This window comes from Marmota monax, unplaced genomic scaffold, assembly GCF_021218885.2.
Source record: "Marmota monax isolate L192 unplaced genomic scaffold, Marmota_monax_Labrador192_F-V1.1 WCK01_AAM20220418_F8-fsc00156, whole genome shotgun sequence".
Classification (NCBI taxonomy): domain Eukaryota; kingdom Metazoa; phylum Chordata; class Mammalia; order Rodentia; family Sciuridae; genus Marmota; species Marmota monax.
This window is the reverse complement of record NW_026694013.1, coordinates 414,660-430,974: the sequence shown is the minus strand read 5'-3', so window position 1 is coordinate 430,974 and position 16,315 is coordinate 414,660. Positions and strand designations below refer to the sequence as shown.

Below are 16,315 nucleotides of genomic sequence, written 5' to 3'. Positions count from 1 at the left end.
AGAGACATTAATGAACAAGAGCAAGTCGTGGCAGCTGCAGTAAAACAGGACATTTTAAAAGGAATTGTCCCATTGGAGGAGGGTTTAACAAAACTAGGTATCAAAGGAGTAGAATACCAGGTATTTGCCCACGGTGCCGTAGAGGGAGACATTGGGCTAATGAATGCCGTTCTCAAACCACCATAGAGGGTACTCCATTATCAAAAAACGAACAAGGACCAGGTGTTTATCCACGATATCGTGGAGAAAGGCATCGGGCTCCATTGCCAAAAAATGGACAGGGGGGCCCAATGCTCCGGGGCCCCAAACCAACAAATATACGGAGCACTGGAGGAACCCAGCAACCCCATCAGGGTAGTGCCCAGGACACATTGTCCATCAGATCCCTCATCAGACAAACCAGAGGGAGCGCAGGGTTGGACATCTGCGCCTCCGCCAGAGCAGTACTAACTCCAGAGATGGGAGTTCAAATCATTCCCACAGGAGTAAAAGGACCTCTTCCCCAAGGAACAGTAGGCTTATTATTGGGACGCAGTTCTTCAACACTAAAAGGACTTATGATAAGTCCTGGGGTAATTGATCCCGATTATGAGGGTGAAATAAAAATTATAGCTAGTTCTCCAAGAGATATATCAGTAATTTCACCAGGAGATAGAATAGCACAGTTACTAATAATACCCAGCCTACATGATAAATTTTCCAGTCGTACTGTAGAAAGAGGTTCCAAGGGATTAGGCTCCACAGGTGTAGATTGGGCTATGCTTTCTTTAAATTTAGATTCTCGCCCCATGCTAAAACTAAATATTCAAGGACATGAATTTAATGGGCTACTGGATACAGGTGCAGACCTTAGCATCATCTCTCCTCAAGAATGGCCAAAACATTGGCCATTACAACAAGCCACTCAAACGCTTCGAGGCCTAGGAGTGGCAACTAATCCCCATAGAAGTGCAATGGTATTAGATTGGAAGGATCCTGAAGGATGTGAAGGAACTATACAGCCATATGTATTGGATCATCTTCCTATAAATTTATGGGGACGAGATGTCCTAGATCAATTAGGTTTGACATTAACAAATAACATCAACCAAAATGTACCCACTATTATGACTAGACAAGGTTTTAGGAAAGGAAAAAGATTAGAAAAACAAGAACAAGGTATAGCAGCACCAATGCAAATAGATCAAGGAACAGACAGACATGGGTTGGATTTTCAGAAAGGGCCACTGAGACAATAAAAATTACTTGGAAATCAGAAAGACCAGTATGGGTTCCTCAGTGGCCCCTGACTAAAGAAAAGATACAAGCAGCCCATGACCTGGTCAAACAACAATTAGCATAAGGACATATACAACCTTCTGTATCTCCCCATAATACTCCCATTTTTGTCATCAAAAAGAAATCTGGTAAATGGAGATTATTGCAAGATTTAAGAGCCATTAATAATGAGATGGTTATTATGGGACCTGCTCAGTCAGGGATTCCTCAGTTGTCTGCTTTGCCAAAAACCTGGTATGTTTTAGTTATAGATATTAAAGATTGTTTTTTTTCAATTCCAATTCATCCTGAGGATAGTCCACGTTTTGCATTTACTATCCCTGCACTGAATCATGAAGGTCCTGATCAGAGATATGAATGGAAAGTACTCCCTCAAGGGATGGCTAACAGCCCAACTATGTGTCAAATTTATGTTAACAAAGTAATCCAGCCACTTAGAAATCAAAATCCTGAACTACAAATATTTCACTATATGGATGATGTATTATTAGCACACAAAGATAAAAACACATTGCTAGAATGTTATGCCACACTTACAAACTTATTAAAAAATTATAATCTAGAGATAGCAATAGATAAAGTACAATTAAATTTTCCAATTAATTATTTAGGAGTTCTATTATCCTCAACCATGGTCCGTCCACCAAAAATTCAAATACGAGTAGATCAACTCAAATCACTTAATGACTTTCAAAAGTTATTAGGAGACATAAATTGGATAAGGCCTTATTTAGGTATACCAACAGGAGAGTTGGGACCTTTATTTGATATCCTAAAAGGTCCATCAGATCCAAATTCACCCTGAATGTTAACGCCTGAAGCAAGAAAGGCATTAAAAATCATTGAAACATATATGGAAAATATGCATTTGGATAGAATTGATATAAGTTTGCCTTTATTATTTATTGTACTACCAACAAAAAATATTCCTACAGGAGTATTTTGGCAAGAAGGTCCATTATTGTGGATACATTTATCTTATTCTCCTAACACTATTCTTACTAGGTATCCTGAGGCTGTAGGACAATTAATACTCAAAGGAATAAAAGCAGCAAAGGGAGTGTTTGGAATTTCTCCCAATAAAATTATTACTCCATATACTATGCATCAAATTGATGAGTTAGCTAATGAGTTAAATACTTGGGCAATAATCATGTGCAAATCTAATGTTTCATTTGATAACCACTTACCATCTAATCCTTTATTGTCTTTTTGGTCATTGCATCCTGTAATTTTTCCAAAAATGACAAGAAAAACCCCTATCATGAATGCTCCAAATATATTCACTGATGGGTCAAATAATGGTACAGCAGCAGTAGTTACCCCTGATCAAACTTTTACATTTTTAGTACCCAAACAATCAGCTCAAAAGGTAGAGCTTAATGCAGTTTTACAAGCTTTTGTGATGTTTAAAGATTCTGTATTTAATTTATTTTCTGATAGTCAGTATGTAGTTAATGCTATAGTATCTCTTGAAGATGCTGGTAGGATTTCCCCTTCTTCTACTGTTTTCTCTTTGCTTTCCACTATACAAAGTCTAATCTGGGACAGAAAAGATCCATTCTTTATAGGACATATCAGGGCACATACAGGATTGCCTGGAGCCCTTAGTTTGGGCAACGATTTAGCAGATAAAACTACACATGACATACATATTTTCTCTACACTAGAAGAAGCTATAAATTTTCATAAAAGTTCCATGTCAATGCTAATACTTTACAACAGCGTTTTAAAATAACTAAGGAACAAGCTAGACAAATAATAAAACAATGTCAAAATTGTGTGACCTTTTTACCACAAGTTAATCTTGGAGTCAATCCTAGAGGATTGATACCTAACCATATTTGGCACATGGACGTCACACACTTGCCAGAATTTGGAAAATTAAAATATTTGCATGTTACAGTTGATACTTCTTCTGGATTTTTGATGGGCTCCCTTCATGCCGGAGAAAAAACTAAAGATGTTATAGCTCATTGCTTACAAAATTTTGCCACTGTGGGTGTTCCAAAACAGTTAAAAACAGATAATGCCCCTGGTTATACTTCTACCTCTTTTAAACAATTTTGCTCAACATTTGGCATTACTCATATAACAGGAATCCCATACAATCCACAGGGACAAGGCATAGTTGAAAGAGCTCATCAAACTATTAAAATGTACTTATTAAAGCAAAAAGAAGGAATTGGGAAGGGGTATATATTCCCCAAAGATAAACTTAAAATAACCCTTTTTACTCTAAACTTTTTAAATTTGGATTCATCAGGACTTAGTGCTGCGGAAAGGCATGTGTGTCCAAAAAATGTGCATAAGCCCAAGGTACTTTGGAAGGATATTCTAACAGGACAATGGAAAGGTCCTGACCCAGTAATTGTCTGGAGTCGGGGGTCTGTTTGTGTGTTTCCACAGGGAGAACAGCAGCCGATTTGGATTCCAGAGAGATTAACCAAGGTCCTGACCCAGTGATTGTCTGGAGTCGGGGGTCTGTTTATGTGTTTCCACAGGGAGAACAGCAGCCGATTTGGATTCCAGAAAGATTAAGTAAAGCGATTTCTACAGACCAAAAAGAAGATGATTTGGCTCAAATCCATAACAACTGATATCCAAAACTCCAGTTTGGCTATTCTTACATCTGCAACAGAACCAGGATGCTTTTTTCAATATCTATTTTATTATTGCCCTTTGCCATATCATGAAGTTCTATTTTGTTTTTTGAGCTCATACAGACCTAGGTTAATGTTTTGCTGATCAGTTCTATTTTTTGACTATAGAGTTTTTAAACATTGCAATGGAAATTTCACCTGTAAAAAGTTATAAGGCCTTTACTATAATGTTATGTGTTGTATGTATTATATTATGTGTGCACACTTGTGTTTTGTGTTATATGTTTGAATGTACGTATGTCCATATATCATATATGATGAGCGCTCATGATAAAATGGATCCAAATATTTTTTTCACGTGATTTATATGGTTTAATTTAAATTGGGTAAACAACTGTTGAGGATTGTTTTAATATGTAAACAAAAAAGAAGGTTAACAGATCTGTTTGTTTACTTTCACCTTTCCTTTTCATTATATTTAATAATTCTCTTAAAGATAATGTAAATTGTTAAGAAAATTATTTTCTTTTAGTGCCTTCTGGAATGTTACATAATTTTTTCTTTAGCCATTATTGCCAGAATTCCTATCTTCATCCCAGTGCCGGTGAAGACAATGTAAATTGTTAAGAAAATTGTTTTCTTTTAGTGCCTTCTGTAATGTTACATAATTTTTTCTTTAGCCATTATTGCCAGAATTCCTATCTTCATCCCAGTGCTGGTGAAGTCAAAGATAAAACCAATCTACAGCTTCTACAATAGCCATCACTGAACTGCTTGCAGAACTTGCCTGGACACATTGTGAGCTCACCTGTATGCATTGTGAACTATCTGTTGGTACAGCGAATTGTGGTAGTGCTGGAGTATTTTTGCTGATGGTGTCACCAGTGGTACAATTTTTCAAAGGAGCCCTCAATTGGCTTAATGTCATGGCATTTTGCATCCTCCTCTACTAGTGATGGTCTAAAATTTGGGGTCCAACAGAGGTGAGGCAAAGAACCTCACCCCCCCACAGATGCAAAGGCCTATCCACAAGTATGGCTGTATGCTGGACCGGTAGTCAGTGACGGGTATTATCCAATTGCAGTGGTACCAACCTAAGACAGGAGGCTGACGCCTTGAGGTCAGTTCATCCGATGACGGGTAAGGACCATATGTTGAATTGGACTGCCTAACAGGCAGGGTCCCTAAGCCACATGCTTGTTGTTTTAAAACAGAGAGGGGGAGATGTTGAGAGCCACAGCCAAAGGGGCCCCAGCAAACTTCCAGCTGCCGGCTGATGATTGGCTCACAGCGGCCCCAACAACATGTAGCTGATTGGCTCCTCGGCCCCAGCAACATCTAGCTGATTGGCTCCTCTGCGGTGATGCTCATTGGGCTGTTTCCCTGCCCTTTCAGACCACGGAGCTGCTCATTGGGGGACTTTTTTGGCTCCGCCCACGTGACCCAGCCAATCGGCCTCAAGAGCAGGAGGATTGTGGGAGGTGGGGAGAAGCTTGTGGGGGAGAGAGAGGCTTGTGGAAACCCCGTGGTGGCAGTTGAGGCTCTGAGGGTTTTTCCTGAGAGGCTGTTTTGTTTGGCGTGTGTGGTTCTAAAAATAAAGTTAGTTTCTTTTGACAAGTGGCTCCTGATTGTGCCCAGCCAGACTGCGGCACTCTTCATCTCAACACTTAAACTATTCCACTTGCTAGTTCTCATTTGGGTAAATGGAACTCCATCATTCCATTTGCTCAGACCAAAAAAAATAAAAATAAAAAAAAAAATCTTGTTTGCTGAGCTTTTGTTACAGTTCAAAGGACTGGCATGAACCTGAGGTAACACAAGTCCCCTCTTTACCCCAATTCCTGAAATCATGCCAGAAATATTTCAGATATATTGCTCAGAGTAACAGGCATAAGTTTATTAGAAGGGATAATAGAGGGAAAAGGGGACACTCTGAATGGACAGAGTGTGTTCTTTCACAGAGGAGAAAGATGGCCTGCTCTCCACACTCCCAGTAAGTTTCCAGAGAGTCCTGCCTAAGTCTGTCTCTTGACTTTCGATTGATTGAAGGATGACGTCAGACTTTTAAGTCCCTAATGTCATGACAACTCTAGATCACATAGGCCCATGCTGACTGGTTTAATTGGTACCTGTTCTTATAGATTTTATGGTTAGGGGGGTTATCCATATATACCTAAATTATGGGATCTGATCTGTGTAAGAGTCACCAAAGTCACCCCATTTCAGAGCAACTTGTGTTCCTTTTATTGGCATTTGGGCCTGCATTTCTCCTGCAGATGACATGTAGTTTGCTGAGGAATGTTACACGTCCTTTGGATTTGAGCTAGGCAGAGCTGCAGGAAAATTTCTTTTTAAAGAAAACGTGGGGATCTGCACAGTGGGTCAGTTTATAAATTTCCTTTAATTCCTTTAATCTAATTTTCCTAACCACTCATATCTGTTCCAATCATTTTCAAAATATAATTGTCCCGAATCTGACTTCTTAAGATTATCATCTTGATTGCCCTATTTCAAACTCCATCTTCTCCTCTGTTAACATAACAGATTCTTAACTGGTATCTGTGGTTTAGTCTTGGCTTTCCTGCTATTTTCCCAACAGAGCTGCAAGGTCATTTTAAAAGATAGGTTAGAATGTCATATTTCTGCTAAAATTTTCTAGTGGTTTTTCATCTTATTCAGGATTAAACCCAATTCTTAAAATGACCTGCATGGTCCTTGCTATCTCTGTGCCCTCATCTCCTACCATTCAATCTCTCACTTATTCACTCCATGGTCACTAAAAGGACCTTTCTTCTCCCTCACTTTTTTTTTTTTAACTCTTTGCTCCATTTTCATCTTAAAATGCCTTCTTTTATATTACCCGTATATTGAAAAACTATTCTATGTCTATCTGAAAGTAATCCCTCTGTTTTAGTTAGCTTTTTCATTGTGGTGATAAATGTATCCAAGAACAACATAGAGGAGAAAAAGCTTATTTGGACTCAAGGTCCTTATCAGTCTGTTGACAGATCTATTACTGTGGACCCAAGGTAAGGGAGGACATCCTGGAAGAAGGGTGTGGGAGAGGGAAGCTGTTCCACTCTTGACAGCAAGGAAACGGGGAGGTGGTGGGGAGAATGGGGAGTTGGAGGGGGATCCCAGAGAAGATGCACCCTTCCAGGGCAAGGCCCCAGTGATCCACCTTTCAGCCTCACCCCATCTGCCTACAGTTACACCTAGCCAGTCCATTCAAACTAGTATGAACTATTTAGGTCACAAATTTCATAATCTAATCATTTACATCTGAGCATTCTTAGCATTGTTTCACATGTGAGTTTCGGGGGCCACCATACAATCCAAACCAAAACATCCTCTTGTTTTATTTTTCTCCAGAGTTATGTTATATATTTTTACTTTCTTCCTACTTGTTTCCAGTGTTCAATGTAAACTTCTCAATGGCAGAAACATCTATACCATGCTATTCTTAGCACCTGTAATAGGTCCTGGCACAAATTTAAGTGCCTCATACATACTGAATGAATGATTGGTTTTCTCAACCAAATTTAGCTATTGTGATCCAGGTTTCTCCTTAGAATATAGAATAGAACATCCTATAATCCTAGAATTATGTTTTGTAGTTAGGACATGAGAAGAGATGTGAGTAGGCAGTTTATAGTTTTTGTAATAAGTTATTTAATTCTCTTGACTATTCCTTTATGCTTATTTCTGTTTTGAGTATTGCTTGGGGATTTTGTTGGAAAGCCTTTTGAAATTTTTGAAGTTGACATGACTTAAACATTTATAAGTTCAAAATAATTCAAGCTAATTATTCAGTATTTCAGTGAGAAGTTTGATTAATCTAAAATATGTTGAAGTATGCCAAAGTTGTTGAAGATACTTAGATGTTGTTTTATAACTAGTTTATTGAAAATGTGTGCTTATTTTAATAGTTGCTTCAGAAAATTGTTCTAAAGGAATCCGAACGTGTCCATAGCTCAAAGTTGTATTTACTATATGTAGTTGGACACAGACAAAAATATATGTTTAATTTGTAGAATATCTACATATACATATTTTGTAGATCTTAATGATAGGTAAAGATAGACATAACTATGGGAATTGAGGTTGAGAGACTAATTCTGTAAACTGGGCCCATTGCATTGACCTCAGCTTTTTTTCTTTTTTTTTTTAAGGCAGCTTACCTTTGGCCCTGTCCTGTTGTAAATCGATAGGATATGCTACATTTTTAGTAAAAAAAAAAAACCCCTGTTATCTGAAGGAGAAATGCAGCCCAAAGACTCAAGTTTACCCTAAAGGGGGGAGTATACTTTTATTACCTTTATACTGACCAAAGATTCAGGATTCAAGAAAACAAGATTTCACAGGTTCAGCTCTTTCCTAGTCCCTGAAGCCTTCCTTATCACAGCAAAAGGGAGGGAGACATTCTGGTGCTAACATCAGAGCAGGGAGAGGGTTTCCAAATTCAGCTATTTCCATTCCCCTTACCCCCACTCCCTGAAAAATACACTCACCCCTGGAGATCTCTGAAGTCTGTATTCTGCTGTACTGTGCACTTACCTTTCCTACTCATTTTCCCAAATTAACTCATACTTGTTATTGTGCAACCCATTTGAAATCCTGCCTTTAAATATCTGTAGTATATCTAGAACCAATCACCTCCCTTGCTTTCCTGCAGCTGCTTTTCAGAGCCACAGCTCTGTGTGCCTGAAGTGCTGATGGCCTACCATTTCTGGTTTATAGCTGTGGAAATGGGACTGGAAAGGGAACTGCTGCTACTTTATTCATACTTTCATTTCAAGCACTTTAGCACAATCTCCAATATAAATTTGAAGTTTTTATTTTTTAAAAATAATCTGTAGTAGTTATAGAATGTAAGATCTTATATTTTCTGTCACAAGTTATTTCTTAGATAGATGTTTCCAGATACTTTGTATTCTTTGGGCACCCTCTAAATACTGAACAACCATTCAAATATAAGTCTTCTGAAGACTTCAGAAGTTATGTTTTTATCAAAATGTTTTCATGGAATTACAGGTAGGGGAAGAAACACTCCTATTCTTCAAAAGAATAATAAGTTTAGTTTAATTAATTAGCTAATTATATAAAACTAACTTGTAAATCAAGTAAAATATGTTGAAGTATAAAATATGTTGAAGTATGCCGAAGTTGTTGAGGATACTTAGATGTTGTTTTATAACTAGTTTATTGCTTTTATTTATTACATAAATGGCATATTTTGATATGGTTTCCCTTGAATCCTAGTGTGAAAGTAGCCTGGAACACCTTATGACATGGTTAGAATTCTTGGTAGATAGAGAATGATCCATTTCTTTGCTCTTCCTTAATCTCTTTGGATTCCAGATTTACATCACAACTAATGATGAACTTCAGGTCTTTGGTAACAAATGTGTCTCTAAGACACTTTGCTCTTTAGTTAAACTTAATTTCAGATTGAAAAGTAGAGGAATGAAATAGGCTGAAGATTTTGGGAGTCCCTCAAAAATAAGGCATTCTGATAGCGAGTTTTTTTGGTGGTCAGGTACTGGAGATTGCATCCAGGGGTACTTAACCACTGAGCCACGTCCAGAGTCCCTTTTTTATTTTATTTTGAGACAGCATCTCACTGAGTTACTGCAGCTGACTTTGAACTTGAAGTCCTCCTGTCTCAGCCTCCTGTGCTGCTGGGATTAGAGGCATGCACCACTGTACCCTGAAGGAGTTTGGTTTAAGAATTATAACAAAAGATTTTTTCCTCCAATTTTAAGATTTCATGGAGAAAATCTTATTTACAAGTTGTCTTTAGCTTTTTAGTTTGGCCTGGAATAGAAATGTATTAGACTTTTTTATTTGCAAGCAACAGAGTTCTATCTAACTAAAATGCAAAAGTAATATCATTAGAAATTCACAGAATATAAGGGAGAACCAAACTATCAATTCTCGAAAAGTAGTACAAAATCTTGCTCAGAGGCTTATTGGTTGAAACAAAGAAACATACACCAAAACTTACAAACATTACTCAGAATATTTTTTAGAAAAATCAGTTATTATCTCCTATAAATTAAAACAAACTTTTGATAAGTTAACATTAGTAGTTTTTTACTAGTAAAACTAAATATATTTTTATGAGTGAATTATGTCTATACATAAGATTCCTTGTGACATATTCATACATGCATGCAACATAATTTGGCGAGTTTTGTTCCCCAATATCTCCCTTTCCTTTGCACCTCTGCCTTCCTCCATACTTTCATGGTCTCCTAGTTTCATGAGACTCCCCTGCTTGTCCCTTTTTTTTCCTTTCTGAATTCCACACAAGAGAAAACATGACTTGAATTTCTGAGTCTGGAGTCAAGTTTCATCCATTTTCATGAAAATGACGTAATTCTTTCTGTCTGAGTAAAACTCTGTATATATCACATTTTTTATCTGTTGACAGACATGGTGGCTGGTTTCGTAACTTAGCCATTGTGAATTGCACATATAAACATGGGTATGCATGTGTCATATGCTGACTTCAATTATTTTAAAACCAAATGCTTTTTAATGAAAATATCAATTTGTAATTTTTGAAAGATTCTTACATTTTTATCAGAGGATTACTTTTTTGGTCAACTCATGAGCCTTTTTCTTGGTGGGTTTGCTTTTGAATGTGGTAGACACACCATACAGACACAGACAGACAGGTTGAAAATGAAAGGATGGAAATTTATATACCATGCAAATGGAGCCTGAAAACAAGCAGGAGTATACCTACTCTTGTACATGACAAAGCAGATTTCACAACAAATTCAGTCAGAAGAGACAAAGAGGGTATTTGATAAGTTCAGCAAGAAGATACAACAACAATAAATATTTATGCCCCCAAAGTGGGTTCCTCTAACTATGTAAAAGAGGCACTACTCAAATGAAGTGTCAGACCCCAGTATAATAATATTAGGTGATTTTAGCACACCTCTTTCACCATTAGATAGGTCATCTAGACATAAATTCAGAAGACTTTTTGGACATGAAAAATATTATTAATCAAATGGACCCAACAGACACTTGTAGAATATTTCATCCAACAATGGCTAAGTATACTTTCTTCTCAGCAGCTCATGGAACCTTCTCCAAAACAGGTCATATTTCAGGCCACAAGGCAACTTTTAGGAAATAGAAAAAAAGTTATATAATCCTTGCCATATTATCAGATCATAATGGAGTGAAATTAGAAATCAACAGGTCAAAACCTTATAGAAACTATATAAACACATGGAGATTGAACAGTAGTTTTTTTGAATGATGAATGGGTGATAGAAGAAATCAAAGGCAAAAATGACAAAATTCTTAAACTCAAATGAAAATAGTGACACAATATACCAGAACCTCTGGAACACTATGAAGGCAATTCTAAGAGGAAAGTTTATAGCTCTGTGTTCCTACAGAAGGAAATCAGAAAGATCCCAAATAAACAACCTAATGTGCATTTCAAGACACTTGAAAAAGAACAAACTAATTCTAAAACCTGTAGAAGGAAGGAAATAATTAAGATCAGAGCCAAAATCAGTCAACCTGAGAATAATAAAAAAAATACAAAGGATCAATGAAACAAGAGTTGCATACTTTGATTGATAAGTCCTTAGCTAAACTAACCAAAAGAAAAAGAGAAGGGTGGAATCAAATGCTTTTATTTATTACATTTTATAATTGTAAAAGATTACAATCGTTAAAAAATAGCACTCCAGTTGTTGTGGTTTAGTGAATTTGTTTTGCTTTATTGAAAAAGAATTAAAATTGATGTGTTAAAATGTTTCTCAAAGCTTAAAACATGATTTTTAAATGTTATTTTTTACTTTTAATTTTGCTTTTGGTACATCCAAATATTCAGCTTGTTTTTTCATAGTTTTTGGTATTTTCTGAAAAATCAAAAAAAGTTTTTTCTTTTAAAGAAAAAGAAAAGAAAAAGAGAGAAAACCCATATAATAAAATTAGAAATGAAAAAGTAGAAATCTCCACAGACACCTCAGAAATTCAGGGGATCATATCAGGGACTAGTTTTGAAATTTATATTCCAATAAATTGGAAGACCTAGAAGAAGTGGATATATTTCTAGACAAAATAGATGTGCCAAAAATGAATCAAGAGAACATGGAAAACCTAAACAGACCAATAGCTTATAATAAGATAATACTAATTAAGCCTTTTTTGCAAAAAAATTATAAAATTATTATTACTATTTTGGTTATATGATTCATATGTATTTTGTATAGGTTTTATAAACAGCCAGATTACTGGTTTTTATAGCCTATCACTGGACCTTGGTTTTAGATTTTTCAGATAGTAATGCTTTCTGTTTCTTTATAATACTTATCCTTTCTTGTTTCTTTTCTTTTTCTTTTAATGCACTGCTTTGGATTTGTTTTCATTTGAACAATAGCAGTGATAAATGGACCATGCTGTCATGATCTTTCTTTTTAATGGCCTTGCCTCTTTTTATACTTTTACTGTGATGATGGCCACTGTTTGAGAAGTCTCCTATATTATTAACAATCCTTTTCTCAGATGTTTTATAAAACCAGATAGTGAATATTATCTTTTTATTAAATGCTTTTATTAATATTTGCCCAACTTACTTTTTCATGAGTTTGCACAGTTTCTGGTTTAATACCAGGCTCATGATAACTTGATGTAATTCCTGATATACTACCACATTTTGTGTGTCTGGGATTAATGATTAATTGTATATACTTGAAAGTTGATAAAGAACGATAGTAAAATCATGAGGATCTCAAATATTTTGGAGCAGTGGTTTAAAAAACCAAAATTCTTTCTTCCATAGCTGTTAACTATAGTCAGTGAAAATTGTCACTTGCTTTCTATAATATCACTTAAATAGTAAAGTTTGTCCTCTAATTTACATTTTTTCCCTTCCAAAATGTGTACATGAAAGTAATAATATGAAATATTTTAGTTGTTTAGAACTGTTTGAACATGTCTAAATACATTTTTTGATTATCTTGTGATATCTTTTACATTACATATATGTATATATTTTAAAATTCTAATTAGGCAAAATTAAGTTTTAAAGGTATTCATTGTTCATATAGTTTTCATTTTTTGAATATATATTTTGGTTTACTTCTTAATTTTGGGGGGAGTAACTGGGGATTGAACTCAGGGGCATTCAGCCACTGAGCCACATCCTCAGCCCTATTTTGTATTTTATTTAGAGACAGGGTCTCACTGAGCTGCCTAGTGTCTTGCTTTTGCTGAGGCTGGCTTTGAACTTGCAATCCTCCTGCCTCAGCCTCCCAAGCTGTTGGGATACTTTTTAATTTTTGTACTTTTTTCTTTTGCTAGGCAACACATGTGAGTGGTAAACTCTTCAAGGACCTACTATTTGTGTTCTAATGTACTTGTTAATGAACTAATATCTTGATTGACTATAGTATTCATGAATGTTAGTCTTCCCTCAAAACAATATAAGTTTTGCTCCATTGCTTTTTGGAAGGAAATAAATATTATATGGAAAAAGGTCGATGTCATTTCATTTTAAGTTTTGCTTATGGAATTTTTTTTTTATCCTGAAAAGGAAAAAAATAGATTTCACATTTATATAAGCATTTCTTCATTAGTGTTTGCTAAAAATTGGTCTGTCTTGAAAGATCTTTTTTATGTTAATTTTTAATATAGGAATCCTCTAAAAGAAAATAGTTTGTTATGTTTGGTTTGAAAGCTCTTATATGAATAAGTTATTTATTGCTGTATAAAAAAATTACCCTAAAACTTAGTAACTTTAAAACAATATCTACTCATTATCTCTTTCAATGTCTGTGGGTTAGGAATTTAGACATGGGAGAAGATACATTAGATGGATCTTCAGTTTTAGAGTCTCATGGGGATGTAAAGTGTCAGCCAGCTCTGGAATCTCACATAAGAATGGTTGACTGGGGAAGGCTCTGCTTCCAAGGTTTGTCTTATTCTAGCGCTTTTTTTCCTACAGTAGTATATATTGGCGAGTATTTAGCTTGATTGATATTCACTGTTTGAATCTTACATCCAGCCCAGAGAATATCTTATTCAGTCCTTTTTGATGTTCAGTCATAAGAATGGGGGGGAGTGGTGGGGGCAGAAGGAGAGGGAATATGAATCTGAGAAAAGGGGGAAAAGTGGGGAGAGACACTGTATGTTTTGTGTAACTTCTCCATTTTAACAGCTCCATTATGTGTTTTCCCCTCATAGGTGCCTTAGCTGGACCAATTATTGTGGAGCCACATGTCACAGCAGTATGGGGAAAGAATGTTTCATTGAAATGTTTAATTGAAGTAAATGAAACCATAACACAAATTTCATGGGAGAAGGTACATGGCAAAAGTTCACAGACTATTGCAGTTCATCATCCTCAATATGGATTCTCTGTTCAAGGAGAATATCAGGGAAGAGTCCTGTTTAAAAACTATTCACTTAATGATGCAACAATTACTCTACATAACATCGGATTCTCTGATTCTGGAAAATACATATGCAAAGCTGTTACGTTCCCACTTGGAAATGCCCAGTCCTCTACAACAGTAACTGTGTTAGGTAGGTGTACTTGAATTGTGTATTTTGGTGATAGTAGTGAGGGTTATATATTGATATTCCCTGTTTGAATCTTATTTTCAAATTTTAAAATGTTTTAAATTTTCTTCAAATTTGGATTTAAAATACAGTAATTCAAATGTGATTTCTCAAATTTTGTCTTAAAACTGATTCTAGGATCTTTTATCTTTTAAATTATTATTAGTAATATCTATCCATCTGTCTATATAATTCGTCATTGTTTTAGCTTTTTACTTTTTTCATGAAAGATAATGTTTTAATTGTACTAGAAGCTGTTTCTGTGACATTTGTTTCCATTACTACCTCTTATATTTTTAACCTCGAAATAAATAATTACCATCTTTATTTAGGTTTTTCTGTTTTTATTTTCAGTGATTGATTTTGACTTCTTGGAGCCTTCTGACAATTTTTTCACATCAAAATTTTTTTTTCACATCAAATTTTATTCACATCAAATTGGCCTTTGTGGATTTGGATAGGTATTTGAATCTTGTGATATTGCTCATAATAAATGATATTACTCCATTTTTCTATCTGATAACTGTTAAAATTTATGGTGAAATTTTGAATAACCTTATTAGCATTAAGATAACCACCTGCAGAAGGATGTTAAACAATTTTGAAATACTGCAGAGTATTTTTGGAATGATGCAATAAGGATCAAGGAGCAATATTTTATTGCTCACATAGAAATATACTGCTTAGATCTTTCCTCCAAAAACTGCTCAGCTGGGGCTGGGGCTGTAGCTCAGGCGAAGAGCACTTGCCTAGCATGTGTGAGGCATTGGGTTTGATTCTCAGCACCACATATAAATAAAATAAAAATCCATCAACAACTAAAAAAAAAAAAAAAAACCTTTAAATTAAATTAAAAACAGACTGCTCAGCTGCTAGGAGTTTGGTTACTGATAGTTTTCCCTAAAGCTAATAAGAATTCCTGACATATAATAGCCATACAGTAAATGTTATATAAGTAAGGTATAAGAATGAATTTGGTGAACATGGTAGTTAAGAAATGTTTTATAGACTCAGTAGTTGTGTTAGTCTTTAATGATGGACAGTTTTTGTGTATAGGTAAAAATTAAAGAATAGGAAAATATTATTCTAAAATTGAGAGCAGGTGAGCCAAGGCAGAGAGACAGAAAACTATAAATTAAGGCAAAATTTTTCTTACTTCCCACTGTTGAATTTTGGGGTCAGAATTCTTCATTTTGGTGAGCTGTCCTATCCAAGGTAGCCTATTTAAAAGCATCCATGACCCCTAACTTACTAAATGCCAGTAGCGCTTCCATCATCCCGTTTGAAAACTCTGAATTAGTGGAACACTGAAAAAGTAATGTGTTGATTCTTCACAGAGTATTTATATAGAAAACAAAAATTTTCAAGTCTTGAAAGGTAGAATAAGAGCAAATTAAAGTAATTTGAATGTTAGACTGACATATTACTAGAAATATGACCTTAGAGTGTGTGTGTGTGTGTGTGTGTGTGTGTGTGTGTATATATATAATGGTGTAATGGTGTGCTGCTTCTTTCCTGCCTTTTTTACTCTCAGATCATTCCTGGGTCCATGAACCAGCAGCACTTGGAAGCTTATTAGGAGTACAGAATTTTGGACCTCTCTCAGAGTTACTGAACAATAATTTATGTTTTAGCAAGACCCTCTAATGATTTGTGTCCACTACTACTGTGTTCTCACCTGACTTAGAGAACTAACTTGATGACTAATTTAAAGTAGACTTCATGTAGTGAAAGTTCTGATTTAGGAAGATTAGTCTAGAATAGATTAAAATGATGAGATCCTAAAATCATACTGTTTTGGCCATGAGGCTGTAAAGTCTTGAAATTAATTTTCT

The 16,315-nt window shown here is 35.5% G+C and overlaps 1 protein-coding gene across 3 annotated transcripts in view; it reads left to right on the top strand.

Annotated features, from left to right (window-relative positions):
• Nectin3 (nectin cell adhesion molecule 3) overlaps positions 1-16,315 on the top strand; it is a 150,886-nt gene that overhangs the window by 38,659 nt on the left and 95,912 nt on the right. For all 3 annotated transcript variants that reach the window (XM_046464028.2, XM_058585466.1, XM_046464027.2), the window contains exon 2: positions 14,103-14,444. In XM_046464028.2, coding sequence (XP_046319984.1) covers positions 14,103-14,444 — 342 coding nt within the window. The remainder of the gene's footprint in view (positions 1-14,102; positions 14,445-16,315) is intronic.